The following is a 16622-nucleotide window of genomic DNA, read 5'->3' on the forward strand; positions in this document are numbered from 1 at the left end:
ACTCAGGCATGAATCTACAACACTAACCATCCCCTGAAACCTGAATTTGAGTTTTCTCCTCTCTCTCTATTGCTGCAAAATTCAAAAAGAAAGCAAAAGATTCTGTCTCTCTTGTGCAAAAGACCTCCTCAAGTAAACTAAGTGGGCTCTTTGTATGTGCACCTTTTTTATATGTTGGATTTTCTTTGTGTGTTGTATTTCTTATATCATACTCGAGTTCAAGGGCGGTTTTCAAGCCTTGGGTAAAGCTTTTACACAGGGATCAATCTTACAGGCTCATTCTACTAAATAACTCACATACTGACAATTGTTGCCTCTTTTATCATTGAAGTGCCAATCATTCCAAATATTGTAAAATATAGTTTTGTAGAAATATACATACCAGTTGTCTTGGCAAAACAATTGGTGTGTCAGGCTGCACTTGAACTTTAAGAAGCTGCAGGCTGAATGCTAAATGCCTCCTTGTGGAATATTAATACATTTTTGATCAGGCATGCCAAGAATCCATCTTTTAGATTGACTGTTTTGGTATGAGGCAGGGTGCGCTCTTTGGGGATTATTTTGACCTGCACCAAAGAAAATGAAGGGAACACATATAGAGATGGATTGATAGACAGAGAGGGGGGAGTCTTCTTAATTGGCAGTCAGAGCCTGTCAGTGTCAAATGTTTGAAAGAATGAATGATTTGTTCAGGAGAGAAAGAGACTGATTTAGACTGACAGTATCTGCAAATATGAGACAGATTTTGAGGAGCTGTGTTGGAGCATTAATTTGATCATATTAAACCGTCTCGCTGCAGGGTTAATGTGTCAGCTGCTCACACTTTGGGAACCTTACATCCTTCATTCTTTACTTACCTTCTTTCTTCCTGTTATTATGGGGGGTAAGAGCACTAAATCCATTATAATGTCCCCAAATTTTGCTCTTAGTATATATGAAAGCGACATATACAGTACATGCTACCACAGACCACATAATATGATCACAGGCAGAATAGAACAACAAGTAACAATTTGTGCACATATACCTGTCAGCAAAGTTCAGAGATAATAAAATGTAAGGGATGAGTGGGGTTTTTTTTATAGTCATTCTCTGTGGATCCAAAGTGTAATTAGCTTTCACGGCTTCAACTTCCCTTTGAGAAAACCTCGATAAGGGTAATCTATTTCCTCCCACTCTGAGGCAGCTGCAAGCCCACCACTGTGGTCATTTAAAGAATTTCCTCTCTGTCACTATGGGTAGAGAAGGCCCTGTATCTTATCAAGCTGGGAAGCAGTAATGACCGTGGATACGTTCACACCTTTACTCTGGATCATCCGCCGAAACAGAAAATAACACCCTGGCATCATTTTATGTCCTTATGTCTTCACTCTGCCTTATTACAACAAACAAACAAACAAACAAACTGACTCAAAAAGTCTGCCATTAATTCCTGATTGGACAGTTTCAGTGACCTATCATCCTTCCACCTTGGCACCAAATCCTGTGCTCAATATGTTTTTCTTCTCTGCTGAACTGAGAAGCAAAGAAAAAAAGACAAACTTATATGTGATCATTGGTCAAGGCTGAAACATGGTTTCTTCTGTCATAAAAAAACAGACGCTTGTGTTTTTGCGGCAGTAAAATCAGACAAAGTATATAGTTTAGCTTTGCGTCCAAACAAATGTCTCATGCCCATATCACACAACCCTGTGGTTACCCGAGATTGTATTTACACCATAAAGAAAGCACAATGTAGTTCATTGAAAATGACTTAAACTGTCTCAGGGTACCTGCTTGGTCAGTATCTGAGTGTGATTGGCCACATTTTTCAGCACCTCAACTGCTCTGCTTCATTGCACATAATGCCCCCGACACAGTGTCAAACACCCCCCCCCATGGGGGGCTTTTGTTTCTGGTCCTGGTCTCTGGTGAGGAACTCCTCCTGAGAGAGCCTCTCCAAACTGCCTGAGTCAAGAAACCTCTGTGACCTTGCATGTTGCCTCTTCACAGCTACCCTGGAGGGAGGCCGAGCAGCTCATGGCGCTCTGCTGCATTGCGGTGCATCTCTCTTTTTGTGGTGTCCTCTCTAACAGTGGGCTGCCATAGGGAGATAACCTCTCTGTGTCATTGCCAGTCTATAACATTAAACTGTTTCCTCTGGAATATCTACTTGAACACTTGGGAATCTTAAGACCCTGAACACAACACTAGCAACAAAGTGCAGTGTTGTTAGAGCCTCTGTGTTTTTTTCTGCACTACGGGTCTATGCCACGAAGTAACTCTTTTTTTTTTTTTTATATATATATATTTCTATATAATATTTTTTTCTATTCATTACTATCTTTCCTGTCCTTGGCTGTAACCTAACTGTCTGTCTTAAGCTTTGTGACTTGTCTGTCTTTCTAGAGGAATGGATTGCATCACACTGTAGGAAAATTTATCAAACTTTTACTTCTGCTGACTACACTTTCTCTTTTTCTTCTCTCCCTTCTGATCTATCTCTAATTCTGTCTGTCTTCTCTTTATCTACAATATGTGTGTCAGTCTCAGACACTCTGACTTTGATGTACTTTTTCCAGAAAGCCTGTATTCTGAATTATGTTCGCTGTGTTCTTCCAATTTCATCTTGTGTGCTCAATTGCTGCGTTTCCCTAAGAGGTCTACAATGTGTCAAGGTTCTGAGAAGGAGGAGGAGGACGCTACATTATTTACTTGAGGATCTTTGATTAGAAAGAAGAAGATATTCTAATGTATCTGGGAAGTTTTACTACTCCCCACCATTTTCCTGTGGTAGAGGTTTCAAAGTGGTTCCCTACATTTGGGTATTAATGTTGTTTGTCCTAATTTCAAGACAAAGATCAGACAAAAGTCAGTCAGTCTCTGAGTTGTTAGGTAACTGTTCTTTAGTTTTGAAGTGTGGTGAATGGCAACTATCAGCACCACGGACAGCTCCTCTGCCTGCAGCGTTTACTTGCTTCATTAAACCTCACAGAAGGCACCGCAAGACACCAAAATACTGGCAAGGCTTCTACGTGTTAATGTGCTGAACATGCAGGTTAACTAATTACAAATTAGAGGTGGAAATAACGATTCCCTTCTAATTGTTTTATTCAGTTCACTTCACAGATTTGTCATTCATTGTGTAATTCGTTACAGAATCTGACGGTCTTCAGTTCAGTTGTACGTTAAGTCAGTTGCTGGTTCAACCTGTTGAATTCAGTTCAGTACAAAACTGTTTCTGTGGCTTTTGTGGTCTTTCAGCAAGCTTTTAACAGGAAGTATTCATGGCTGATCTGAAACCTCAGCTCTCAGTCACAAGTGAAAAGCTAAATGACTAAATCTTCTGATTCATGCAGAGACAGTGGTGATTCAGTGTAGTCAGCAGTCAGTCAGTGCTATCAGTATCATGTCCTCCAGTGATGTCTCAGTGGAGAGAAAATCAAATCCAGCTGATTGTATAAATACATTCACTTTGTATCATACATGAGTGTTTTTTTTTTTCAAATGCTGTGGTGATTTATAACTTTTCCAAACCTTGACAACTCTGCTTCTCACACAGACATTAAGGAAAATGACAGAAAAAAAGGGGCACCCATCTCTTCACTTTGATATAAATGTAGTAGTGCCCGAACAACAGAGGAAAACATCAAAGCTGGATGGGGGTTGCTTTTAAAAGAGTCAGATATCTGTAGTGATTTAATGTGTTTACATGCTGAACGTTATCCCATTATTATTTGGATGCTAAATTAGTCCTTTTTTAGATTGGGCATGTCAACAACATATTCTGTTTACTGTCACTAAAGTCCTTGATGAGGAACTGATTAGGATATGTATCCGGCGTATAAAACCATCTGTCGGGATGCTGAGACATTTATACTCTTTATCCCATTTGCTGGTGGGTTTCATGCTCTGTGAGTTTTCTCTTTTCATCCTGTGTGGAACGTCAGATGTGTGATTGGATTTACGAATGCCCCCAAGAGCAGCAAGCAGAAATCGGGAATTGTTGTGTGATGGAAATGCTACAGTTTGCAACATTTTTGCACCTTTCACAGTGGGACAGCCGAGGCAGATATAGGCAGATATCATCTCAGAGGCTGATGTGGTTTATGATCACCGTCCGTTCTCAGGCAGATTGACTGAGCTGTTCTCCGGAGTCGCTCGAGCAGAACTGAAGTTCTCATGCACAAGTTAAGTTGGAGGTACAAAGCTCATTAAGAAACAGTCTATCACACCCCACTGCTCACTTTCAAACATCTCCCGCACACTTCCCCTTCCTCTTCTCTTTCTCACTTGTTTCCAACACACCTACACACACACACACACACACACACACACACACACACACACACACACACACACACACAAACACACACACAAACACAACCACACAACTTTAATCTTGTTTCATAATTTTTTTTCCCATCTCTCCCCCACTCCTTCTTTTCCTTTCACCATCTGCACTTGCAGTGTGGGGGATGTATGACTGTAAATTTACTGCTGAGACACTGCTCCATTTTGCTTTGTTTCATATATTTTGATCTTTACTATTCAAAATTGGAGCCCCTGCAGCTGCTCTTATCCTCCATCTCTCAGAGCCCCCCTGGTGGATGCTGGGATTTAGAGAAAGAGAGGGAGAGGAAATCAGGAGAATAACTGCCTGAAGTGGGCCTGGATTGGATCCTTTGAGCTTAGAGAGTGGTGAGTCTCTGGCTAAGCTGCTATACACAATAACAATGATGTTTGAAAGCATAGGGTTTCGTATCATTTGAAAAGAAAAAAGTAAAAAAGAAAAAATTTCCCTACATCCGATGCTCTCTGTCATACATTTATCCATCCAACCACGCTGTCTGTTACAGTTTACATTATGGGGATAGATCGCTGTGCTACATCAAGTTTCTGTCTGGTATTTTCAAGTTTGTAGCAGCTGATTAATCCATTAATACTTAAAATATACTCCCAGTGTCTTCAATTACACCTAAGGATATCTTGTTCCATCTCACCAGCTGCTTGGAGCAATTCAAGGAAAATGTATCTTTACTGGTGTTATGCATATTGATCGCTCTCACTCAAGTCTAAATGTAAATGTAAATGTAAATGTAAATAAGCCATTTGGCAGTAGCCGAAGGACAAATGATCGATCTCATTTCCAAGACTTGTCCCAACTTTGCCCAGATTTGCTGTAAATGTCAGGGGACCCGTTTAACACGGGCTACAAAACTATTAACATATACTGCATATAAACATCGTGTAAGAGCTCCTAAATGTCAAAATCAAGTGTCTCATAGTCATTCAGCTCATAAGCTGCTTATGAGCTGAATTCCACCACTTGCCCAGTGCGCCCCTTTACAAGATGGCACAGTGAGAGATGTGCTTTTAAACCTGGAAGCCTCATTATTTGCAGATGTTATGCAGACTTTCACCTCTTTCCTTTATAAGGTTGTTGTGACTGTTAATTCCAGGATAAGATAAGAGGTTTTTCTTTCTTTCTCCTTTTTTATGCAATAAACATGTAAATATGGAAACAAAAATAAGCCCTTAAATGCAACTAATCTAATCTCAATTTGTGGCCCTCAAATCCCCATATGGCTTCATGGGCTGCCAGAGTAGTAGCTACTCTTTTGTCATTTTCATAGCCTATAAAACTGCAAACATGAGCTTAAGTCCGGAAGACACCTACAGAGTTTTCTCACTAAATAATATATTGTTGCAGGAGTGCAATTGCACATGTAACAGCAAAGTAGAACTCAATACAAAACTTAAATGTCAGCAACTTTTCCTGTAAAAAAAAAAAGTACAAGTCTGGAATTCCAATCTGCTAGACCTTTAAAATGTGAGTCAAAGCATAGCATAAACTACAAAATAGAATTTTTCATTTGCTTCATTTGTTTTCTTTCTTCTATAATGTCATTTTTGGTTTGCAATGACTAAAATGAAAATGTATAATTTTTGTATTGTTTGTTAGTCCCACTAATTAGACTCTGCCTTAAAAGTGTCAGTCAGCGCAATGCTGAAAAGTGATTGGTGCCACCTGTGAATGTATAATATCAAGCCATAGCTAAAGTAGATTTCATGGATGTTGACAGTCACGAACAAAAGAGTAAGTGTTTTCCGCTAGCGGCCTTGGAACAGTTCACATCACTTTGTCACTTTCTGTATCACAAAAAACTGAATAGAAAAGTTAGACAACTGCAGGGATCAAGATTGAGTATCACCACAGGTCACTGTCACTAAGCCACAAATAAAAATCTTGACACAATAAAGTAGGAACTAGATGGTAAGTGTTAATAATAAAGATAATATCTGTGTATAAATCTGCAGAAAGACCACTTTCTTAATGGACTGGACTGATAAACTCTGAACCAGCTGCTACTGTAAATGACAAATTAAACAATTATTTTTATATTATGCACATATTAGCTACAGTTTTTACCCTCTCAGGTAAAGTAAAAGCATCATACTGATTTTTTTTTTTACTGCGAATGAACCATTACTTTATGATTAACTTGGAATTTATTACCATTTTTTGTCCTCAAGCAATGTAGCGTGTAATCCTATCCACCTGACAAATAGCTACTGAGGTTTTATTTGGTTTCACTTGGTTTGTATTATTACCACTTAGGGAGAGACGACAGAAATCTTAAAATTGATTTCATTAATTCACCATTCATTAATTTCATTCATTTGCCCACCCTGAGCCCAGTTCTGTTGGAGGTTTCTCCCTGTTAAAGGGGAGTTTTTCCTCCCCCCTGTCACCAAGTGCTTGCTCTTTGTGTGAAGTGTTGCGGTTTCTCTCTATAATAAAGTAAGGTCTTGACCTTACCTTGTAAAGTGCCGTGAGATAATGTATATTATGATTTGGCACTATACAAATAAAATTGAATTGAATTGAATTATGACATTCAGAGCAAATACATACAGACATACATGCAAAGGGAAAGTCATCCTAGATGGATTCAAGCACCAGATCTTCAGCCAAGTTGTAATTTTATGTTAGTAAACTGTTATCATATCAAGTGAAAAAAAAAGGCTAATATATTCTCTGATGGCCTCTCTGGTGTTCACCTGCTTCATTAAACCACACAGGTCTGCTGGAACAATCCTGATTTGTGTGTGTGTGTGTGTGTGTGTGTGTGTGTGTGTGTGTGTGTGTGTGTGTGTGTGTGTGTGTTTGTGTGTGTTTTTAAGGGCATCACCAGACACAAAACACTGGCAAGGCTGCCACCTGTTCTTGTGACAACCATCCTCCACCCAGTTAATGCTTTAAACTTTGACTTTACATAATGTGGACAAACATACAACACACACACACACACACACACACAAGTTCAAGCACTTGATATTTATTTTTATTTCCACCACAGTAAACACAGTTGCAATGTAAAACTTGTCTTTATGTTTAACCTGTTTCATTTTTAATGAGATTTGACTGAACAACTTGCAGTGGGCCTGTAATGTATAGGGTTTAATTTTCCTGTAAGGAAAAAAACATTTCAGCACTGAACCTTTGGTGACAAAACAATCCAGGCTCATTAAATAGTACAATAAAGTATAGATGTACAATACAATGCTAGGTAAAAACAAAACCTACATTGCACAGGCAGTGCAAAGCAGCAGGTCAAGAGGACTACAGAAATGCTGTTCTTGACTGACTACATTAACCCTGGTCAGACTTTGAGGCAACTGAAAAATATACTTTTTAGAGAACTGTGATGAAAAGCTATTTATGTGAAACTGGGGGCGATAAGGAGCTGCGCCAGTCTCCTGCGTGGCTTCCTTTGTGCAGAAACAGGTCAATAAAACAGACTCGAATTGAACCACAAAGAATAAAGGACAGTGTTTCCACCACTCACCACAGACACCAACACGGACAGCTGTCTTCTGGATGACCTACACTCAGACAAGAGAGTTTCCAAAGTGAACAAAACTCCATCTAAGCAGAGTCACAGATGAATATTTAAACATATATCTTTATACTCCCCCAAATTGAAGTAGTTGTGACCCCACTTATGAACTCTTTTCATATATAAACAACAACAAAAAAAACAGATCTGCGGGACGTTTCAGGCACCAAAACTGCGCTGATCTTACAGTTTATGTAACTTCATTGTGTTTGCTGTGGTGGACACAGGAGCTTGAATTCCACAACAGAGGTGCGTGACTAAAATGAAATTTGTGTTTGTACACCCTGAACAGCGCTTCTTCGACACGGCTCCCAAATCCTGTCTGCGCTCTGGTGTGAGCATAAAAAAAAAAAAATCCCCCTGCTGAAAATCAATGACACGGTTAGTGCGTACTGGGAGAGGGAGTGAGAGAGAGAGAGAGAGAGAGAGAGAGGAGGAGGCGGTGTCTGGTGACCGAGGAGGAGGAGAAAGCTCCCGGTCCGCTCGTCCTCGCTTCTCCCTTTTTGCCGTCAATCCTACAAGCAGTCGGGTGCTACCGGAGTGCCCGGGGCCGTGGACTTATTCTCCCCCGGGAATCATCAGCATTGGACACCAACGAACTATCCCAGGTGGGTAAAAGCACTGTTTGACAGAGAGAAATATTAATTGGAAATGAAAGTCAAGTCGACTTTCGTGGTGGTGGTGGTGCTGCTGCTGCTGCTGGATGGAGAAGAAAGCAGAAGAAAGCCAAGACAAAAGCTGCGGTGGTGGCGGTGGTGGAGGAGTGGGGGGTCGGCAATTGTGTTGACGCCACTAATTGCTTTTTAAATTGGCGGATGGGAAGCTGGAAAGCTAATCGTTTCGCGGTGCCCCCATCTGCCGCGGTGACAACTCTCCAATGTTTATAATCCGATTAGAAGAAGGATCAGCAATTTGATAAAACGAGCGCTCTCTCCACACTCTGTGAACAGACACAGTGGTTCCTGTGCCCCCCCCCCCTCCACCCCCCTCTGTTCTATGTTCTGTGATGACACTCTGACCCACTCTGCGTCACAGTGTGAGAGTTCTGTGTTCTGTAAAGTGTGGATCCCACTTCATCCTGCTCTTCACACACTTCGCAGCAACCCTCCTCTCCTCACTGTGTCAGGCAGGTTCCCCCATCACTCTGAATGGCTCTATCCGTCTTACAGCCCTCTGCTTTTTTTCTTTCTCCCTCTCCCTCTTCTCTCTGTCTTTTTGCTTTTCAGAAGATGTTCTTCTTTCTGCTACCTGTCGTGGCTCTCTTGCTGAGCAGAGAAACGGGGGTCTCCGGTAACAGTAACGACAAATGGCTGAGCACCGTGGCTCAGTACAAGGACAGATCCTGGAACAGATTCAGAGATGTGAGTCGCATTGAGAGACACAACATGTAGCCAAAAGGGGCTCTTTAATTAGCTTCATAGTGTGTGTGTATGTGTGTGTATTTGTGTGTCTTTATGTGTGTATGCCTTATTGTGTGTGTGTGTGTGTGTGTGTGTGTGTGTGTGTGTGTGTGTGTGTGTGTGTGTGTGTGTGTGTGTGTGTGTGTGTGTGTGTGTGTGTGTGTGTGTGTGTGTGTGTGTGTGTGTGTGTGTGTGTGTGAGAGAGTGAGTGAGTGAGTAAGTGAGTGAGTATGTGTGTGAGGGAGAGGGAGCGCACTACGCCCTTGATACACCCTGTGAGTACTTGAGCACTTGCCAGCAGGCATAATCCACCTTGTAGAAACTCAGCAGGTTCAAACCCCGGTTGAAGACAGTCAGACTCATAAACAGAGAACATTAGATTTCTGCACCTGATGGGAGATTTATTTGACTGACTGACTGATTTCCCGGCTGGATTGCCCGTTTCTTTCTCAAGTAGCCACACCATAGCAGTGGGCTTTCATCTCTTGATAAGTGAACGACTGTATTCTCATGATCTCTCTGAAATCGAACACACTGTAAGGGTGCAGTCTACAAAGGAGACAGTGCACTTAGTGTGTGTAGAGGCATGTGCGTAGTTCAGATGTAGGCTACATCACTAAATCGATTATGGAGAATCACTGAGGCTTGTTTCTTCAGGGATATCAGGCATATTTTTTTCCCAAGAAGCCATGTTAGCGCTACAGTTGACTGCAGGCCAGCTGACTGAATGTGATGCCAATTCAACACAGATGCATCTGGGTGCATAAACATTTGTGTATTACTCTCGCCACGATTGACTGACAGCGATTGAGACGACCGAGACGTTTCGAAAGATGTATTTAAAACTAATATAAAATGCTCCCAAGAATCGTCTCAAGCTTTGCCAGAAGGAGGACCTGGTGTGTAAAGTAGGTGCTTTGTATTCTGAAGTGCTAACTGCAGTGATACTGAGATGTAGCTCCAATTATTGTTAAAAAAAGAAAAAAAAAGAAAAAAAAAGAAACGAGAACAGAATCTGTCGTTTTTTTTTTTAAAATATAGATCCCCAGGTTTTTACAACATACCAAATATCAGGCTGAATTTTGGGGAAATGTGTATAAAACGCTGCACAATACATCCAGAGTATTTCCATTTGATGGAAAGGTTCAGCGATAAAAACATGCAGTCTTGGGTTTGAATATTTCACTCAGTATAAACATCATGTATCTTCGATGAGGAGCTGGGAAAAGAGCATGTGATGCTGCTAAGCAATGTGACTTTAAAGCCACTTAAGGAAAATTACATCGATTGGTGATATTTACACTGAATCCAACATGTCATTGAGGCAGACTCTGTATCTTTAATCAGCCCAATTTGATCTGTCATTTCCAAAATATCTTATCATTGTAAAGTGCACAACCTCCACCTCTGTGTGAAACAAAGTCATCTGCTGGTAAATTCAGCAGGTTACGATACCTCTCGAGCTCCCTTAAATAATTTACTAACTGAGACCAAACCTTACCCACAAACATTTAAGCATGCCATTTGTTCTTTGAAGAATTAGGACAAACTTGTGTTCTTTATCCTCAACACCAAAATGTTACCCCCAAGCCCTGGCCTCACCTGGAGAGTACTGACAATGCATAACCAACACACTCTCCTGCCTAACCAGTCGTCCTCTGGCAGATTGTGACAGTAGTGTAACCACTGGCGTTGTATTTCATATACCATACTCTTTCCTCTTTCATTGTGATGTCTTTCGCTGCCTGCTAACATGTTTTCCAGAGATTTCAGTAGACAGTGGGCTAACTTTGGCCTTATTAGAGCTGGCCCTCCCTATATACTGTACTGGAGCCATGATGTGAGAGCTAGTATTAGTCATGTCTGTATACACTCAGTCAGGGCTCTACTACCTGCAGTGTGTGTGTGTGTGTGTGTGTGTGTGTCTGTGTGTGTGCTGCCCACTCTTTATTTCTCTCTGTGGTCTCCCTGTGCAGATGAAACTCATTAACAGGAAACTGTCAGTGGAGGGCGGAGGACAGGAGTGGAGAGGAGGGATGGTACGGAGGTGATGGAGGTGCAAGTGGAGGGTGTGGGCAGTGGGGGGCTCGCGCGCGCTTTGGGGTGGTGGACTATGTCTTATAGTGGTGTGTAATATCTGTCAGAGCGAATACTACCAACCGCGAGGGATGTTGGATGTGTGCTGTTGATGTTGTTGTGTGCGTGTGTGTGGGTGATTGGTGTGTGTGTGTGTGTGTGTGTGTGTGTGTGTGTGTGTGTGTGTTGTGGTGTGTAGGTTGTGTGTGTCGTGGTGGTGTGGTGTGTGTGTGATAGCTTGTGTGTTGTTGTGTGTGTGTAATTGTGTTGCCACTATCTCACATAGGGAAACCTGCTGGTCATAATTTGTCTCTTGCGACATTTCCTGTCTTTTGTCCCACTGTGTCTTCGTTCCTCTGCCATTCTTTCTTTTATTCATTTCTCCCCTTCTCTCTCTGGCACCCAAACCCTTTAATATCACAGACAGCAAGACCTTAGATTAGGAAAAATGTGGTTCTGTATGAATCGATTTTGAAAACTACAAAGCAACCATTCCCGCAACCATCTAAATTTTTCTGATTGGTGAAAGCCTGATCTTGAGATAGCTACTGTCGTTTTGATCATGGTGTGCTGAGAGGCGCACTTTAGACTGTGCAGTATTTGGCTGGCCCAGATGAAAAGACTGTGGTGAAATCATTGGTCATCAGTGAAAAATGGTGGTCCTAAATCATACTGTGAGACTCATCCATGACCAACAGGCTGCTTCAGAATTGAAGAAAATGTCAGATTAAAGCTCCACAATGTGACTGCTGCTATGACTCACATTTACAAACCAGCCAGTCGTAGGTTGTAAAGTAGGTGATTAGTTGATTTGATGTCATCATTTTAATCCTTTTTATTATCCTTAACATCCTGAACACGTGTGTATACCAGTGTTTCATGTCCGTCACTCAGACAACCTCACCCACCTCCTCTCAGTTCTCACCGATCATGAACTCCACGCTCTTTCCTTCCGTGCTTCTCTTTTCCTCCCATTTTCTTCCTCTGTCTCTGGAGCAGTGAATGACCCTGTGCTTCCTCAACCATAGCCCCTCTCCATCTATCTCCTCCTCCCGCTCCCTCTGCCCTCACCCGTGACTCCTCCTCTCTGCTGTTCTCCTCCGCCTGCCATGTTTCACTCTGCATCCCTGTTGATGAGCCACTTGCTCCCTCCTGCATAATGTATGAGCGTCCGTTTGGTGGCAGGGGAGCTGGTGCAATAGTTTAACAGTCAGAGTTCAGGTGGCTTGTCTTGAAAGCATAAGGAAAATGGGATTGGATTTTTACATTTACCTGGTTCTATTCCTAATAACGGGACTGTAATGTGTTGGAAGAGAAGCGTAGTGCAGACAGAGGCAGTTTTATTCTAGTTCACTTCTGCTGAAGGAAGGATTTGCCGTACAAATTAAAACTATCTTTTCTCAGTTTGAAAACATCTTTTCCTCAATCAAAAGAGAAAAACAAAACTCTATCACTTGCTTGCATACCTCCTGCAGACATGAATTTCAGCTGGTTTGCGGAGACAAAAGGACACATTTGTTGAGTAAGTGGCCTCAGACTGAAGCGCATGGACAGGCTTGCTTGTCACACACCAGCCATTGTCATGTAAAATGACTGGATTTGGTCTAAGCATTATGGTTAGCTGAGTTTTATTTTTGTTTTCCCAGTGCAGTGTCTTTGTTTCCATATGGATGGTTTGGAGCTCAGCTTGTTAGAGGATATCTAAATGTTTACGACCAATTAAATTGTTTCTTAATCCTTAAATTTGCTAAACCACCTTTATTGCTCCTTTGCCAAATCACTTGTTGTTGTTATTTATACCAACGCTATTTCAATTTTCCTAAGGGTACAATCACCACTTTAATTTTCATGAGCTTTTATGCAAATAAAGTATAGCTGCAGCAAATGCACACACATTTGTATGCAGCAGTGAGTCGGACTGTGTTTCTGTTTCAGGCAGGTCAACTTTGTTGTAAGTCTGCAGCTGCCTCGTGTTGCTGGCTACATCAAAGTATTCTGGTCAGGACAGAAGTGAGTATGTGGTGTCCAGCTGGAACAGCGGTAGAACTAGCTTCGGCAGTAACAACAGAAAATCTTAATTTGCAATCCAACTCTGGTAATGGCAGCACACAGGGTTGGATCCATGAAGCAGCTCTGGCTCTCCACGGACAGACATGCACTCAATATATTTGAAAAGTTGAGTGAATCTGATGACACTAAAGTGTTCTTAATAAAGAATTTTAGTGGATAATTATGGTCCTTCGCTGTTTCTAAATTATGTGTCTAATTACTTCACCTTATGTGTCGAAACCGCTCACCTCAATTTTATATGCCCTCTGCTGCCAACGGAGGAAATCCGTTATGATAATAATTTGGATTATTTTTGGAACTATTTTCTACACTGCAGAGACAATACAATACTGCTATTTATTCTTTAGATAACAACCGTTTGAAAACCTCTGTGTATAATAACTTTTTATACAGTAGTGAAGTCTATGAGCTAATACACATTGTGGTCTGTGGATTGCTGAGAAGGCTGGTTCAAGCCAGTTCTGCTACTCTGGCCTCAGGGAGCCTATTATTGGTGGATTTATGTTGTGCAATGGAAATTACTGGGCAGTTTGTGTTGAGGTAAATGTACAGTAAGCATTAGTGTCAGAGAGTCCGTGTATAATACGAGCAGAAGTTTGGTCAGTGTTAAATGTGTGTATAGAGAAGTCATCATCAGACCATGAGCCTGATAGAGGAGATAACAGATCATAGCAATGTGTGTATGCTGGCAGTGATGTACTCACATCTAACCTCAGCAGTTTTTAGGAGCAGCCTAAATCTGTATGTAGTATTGTATCGAAAACTATCAAGTGCCTGAAGTTGCCATCCAAAGCCTGGTCACATTTGAAGTCTGGTTTACTTAACCTTAGATCAGATATTCACTCATATACGTCTTAATTTTGCAAATTTCAGGATGGAATTCATGAAGACAAAATGAAGCTTTCTGCTTGTTTTTAGACACTATTTGACATTTGAGAGCTTTGGCGTCTTTTGTTAAATGTCACAAGCCCATGTCTTGTCTCATGTTCTCTCCTCTCCTCTCCTCTCCTCTCCTGTGTCTCTTGTCAGATTCTTTGTCTGCAAAGAGGGACAAAAAAGCTGTCATTCAGGCAGCCCCACTTTTATCCTCAAGAGGTGGAAAAGTTGTTTCCACTCTTCTGAGCGTGTTGTTTGTTTCTCCTAAAAGAGGCTTTTCTTGTCCCAATCCTCCTTCCCCTACTTTCTCTCCTTTCTTACAGAAATCCTGTCTTCTGCCCTGTTTGCATGCTGTCATATACAGAAATGTTATTTGTGAGGGACATCGGTTGTCTGCTTCATATTTCCTCATATATTTTTGTGTAAATGCCGTCTCCAGACTGTCTATTCATTAGCTGGTGGACCTGGTGGCAGGTTGAAAATCTTAGCAAGTTGCAAGGTGCTGTGTGTGTGTGTGTGTGTGTGTGTGTGCGTGCGCTTGCAATATAACGATGTGTGATTGAGCATGCGGCCTGTCTCAGCTCTGTGTCATAGTGAGAATTAAATGTTGTCATCTTTTATCAGCAGTATTCTCTTTTCCAACACGACAGTCTCTCCGGGGCTGCCAGTCACAGACCCCGCTGTCTCTCTTTATCAAAACAAGAGATTTGTGTGTGTGTGTGTGACTGTGTGCGTGTGTGTGTGTGTGTGACTGTGTGCATGTGTGTGTATGCAGGTGTGGATGTGCAAGAATTTCTGAGTTACATTGTGTTTATCAGCTCTGGAATTGTCTGCAGTAGCACTATTATTTCTCAGTTCAAACCTGGTTGCTCTGGTAGCTTGTATTACATGTTTTTCTTCCTTGCATTTATGAAGGAAAGGGTTTTGCTGACCATGCATGTTCTTCCTCAGCTCCGCTCCACCTCACAGCAAACAGATTCACACCTGGGAGCTTCCCACTGCATCTAAATTAACTGGTGGTCTTCTGTTATATCTATGTTTGTGCTGGTGTATGTGTGTGTGTGTGCTCTGATCGGTTGGTTGTACAGCTGAGGGGGAAGGGTGGGGTGTGGTTTAGAGAAGCAGCTTAGACAAGATGAACCCTGGAGTCACCTTCACCTTCCCTCTTAGACACGCGCACACACACGCGCACACGCACACACGCGCACACGCACACACACACACACACACACACACACACACACACACACACACACACACACACACACACACACACACACACACACACACACACACACACACTTTGAGTGAATATTCCCCAGCAGACTCACAGTATTTCCATCAATTAAGTGAAGACTTGGATGAACAGCTGTCAGTCTTTCTTATCACTCTCCTACTCTGTCCTCCATTTCTCTTTCTCCTCTTAAGCTGCCTCTATACCTTCTCTTCATACCCTTTATCATCTCCTCTGTCTCCTGGCTCTTCTGTCTCTCGTTTTATACTCGACTTATTCCTGATGAAACGGTGCCCTTCAAAATAAACCTTCTCTCTCACGCTTTCTGCTCCTTTCATCCCTTCTCGCTTTGCATGCTCCCCTTCTGCATGCATATTTCTCACTGAGCTATTGATTTCAAATGAGAAAATGCTGATTCCAATCTTTGCACTGAAGGATTTTGTGTGTGTGTGTGTGTGTGTGTGTGTGTGTGTGTGTGTGTGTGTGTGTGGAGAGGGACAAATGTATTTTTCTGTGTCAGGTTGTACCTCTTTAAACTGACTGGTGGAAAAATTTCATGTCTTTCTCTAACCTCTGTCTCTGTGCGCGCGCACACACACACACACACACACACACACACACAGCTTTCCATCCACCCTGAGGCACTTGGGGAGATTGATCAGTAAATTTACAAGGCCTGGTAACCCTGATTGGAACCCTGATATAATCAATGAGTGTGTGAAAAGGCAGGAAGAACACACGCGAACACACATATGCATGCACACGCACACAAACACGCTGGAGGACAATTTGGTTGCAGGGTTGACAAAGGTCACTGTCCCCTATGACCGGGATGAATAGGTTATGAGAGGTGTGTGCGTGTGCGTGTGCGTGTGTGTTGGAGGATAAAATGGAGGCAAAGCATCTAAAGGACTAACAGCTAAAGGATTGCCAGTGTAATTTTGGCTGATGATAAGAAACACAAAATGGAAAAAAAGAAGAGAGGAGGAGCTTTAATGTGAGGCCTATCAAGACTGTGGGCATAACAGATGGACAGACGGAGAAATGTGGAATCCATCATCAATACAACATGTGTGTGTGTGT

The 16622-nt window shown here is 41.9% G+C and overlaps 1 protein-coding gene across 3 annotated transcripts in view; it reads left to right on the forward strand.

Annotated features, from left to right (window-relative positions):
* The first annotated feature begins 8345 nt into the window (after positions 1–8345).
* Positions 8346–16622, forward strand: part of spock1 (SPARC/osteonectin, cwcv and kazal like domains proteoglycan 1) — an 89707-nt gene continuing 81430 nt past the window's right edge. For 2 of the 3 annotated variants that reach the window (XM_022751583.1, XM_022751585.1), the window contains exons 1-2: positions 8346–8491; positions 9110–9244. In XM_022751583.1, coding sequence (XP_022607304.1) covers positions 9113–9244 — 132 coding nt within the window. In that variant the 5' untranslated portion in view covers positions 8346–8491; positions 9110–9112. The remainder of the gene's footprint in view (positions 8492–9109; positions 9245–16622) is intronic. The other variant, XM_022751584.1, reaches the window with a different exon arrangement.

The sequence above is a fragment of the Seriola dumerili genome, unplaced genomic scaffold (genome assembly GCF_002260705.1).
Source record: "Seriola dumerili isolate Sdu_G_001 unplaced genomic scaffold, Sdu_1.0 BDQW01000160.1, whole genome shotgun sequence".
In the NCBI taxonomy this organism is placed as follows: Eukaryota; Metazoa; Chordata; class Actinopteri; order Carangiformes; family Carangidae; genus Seriola; species Seriola dumerili.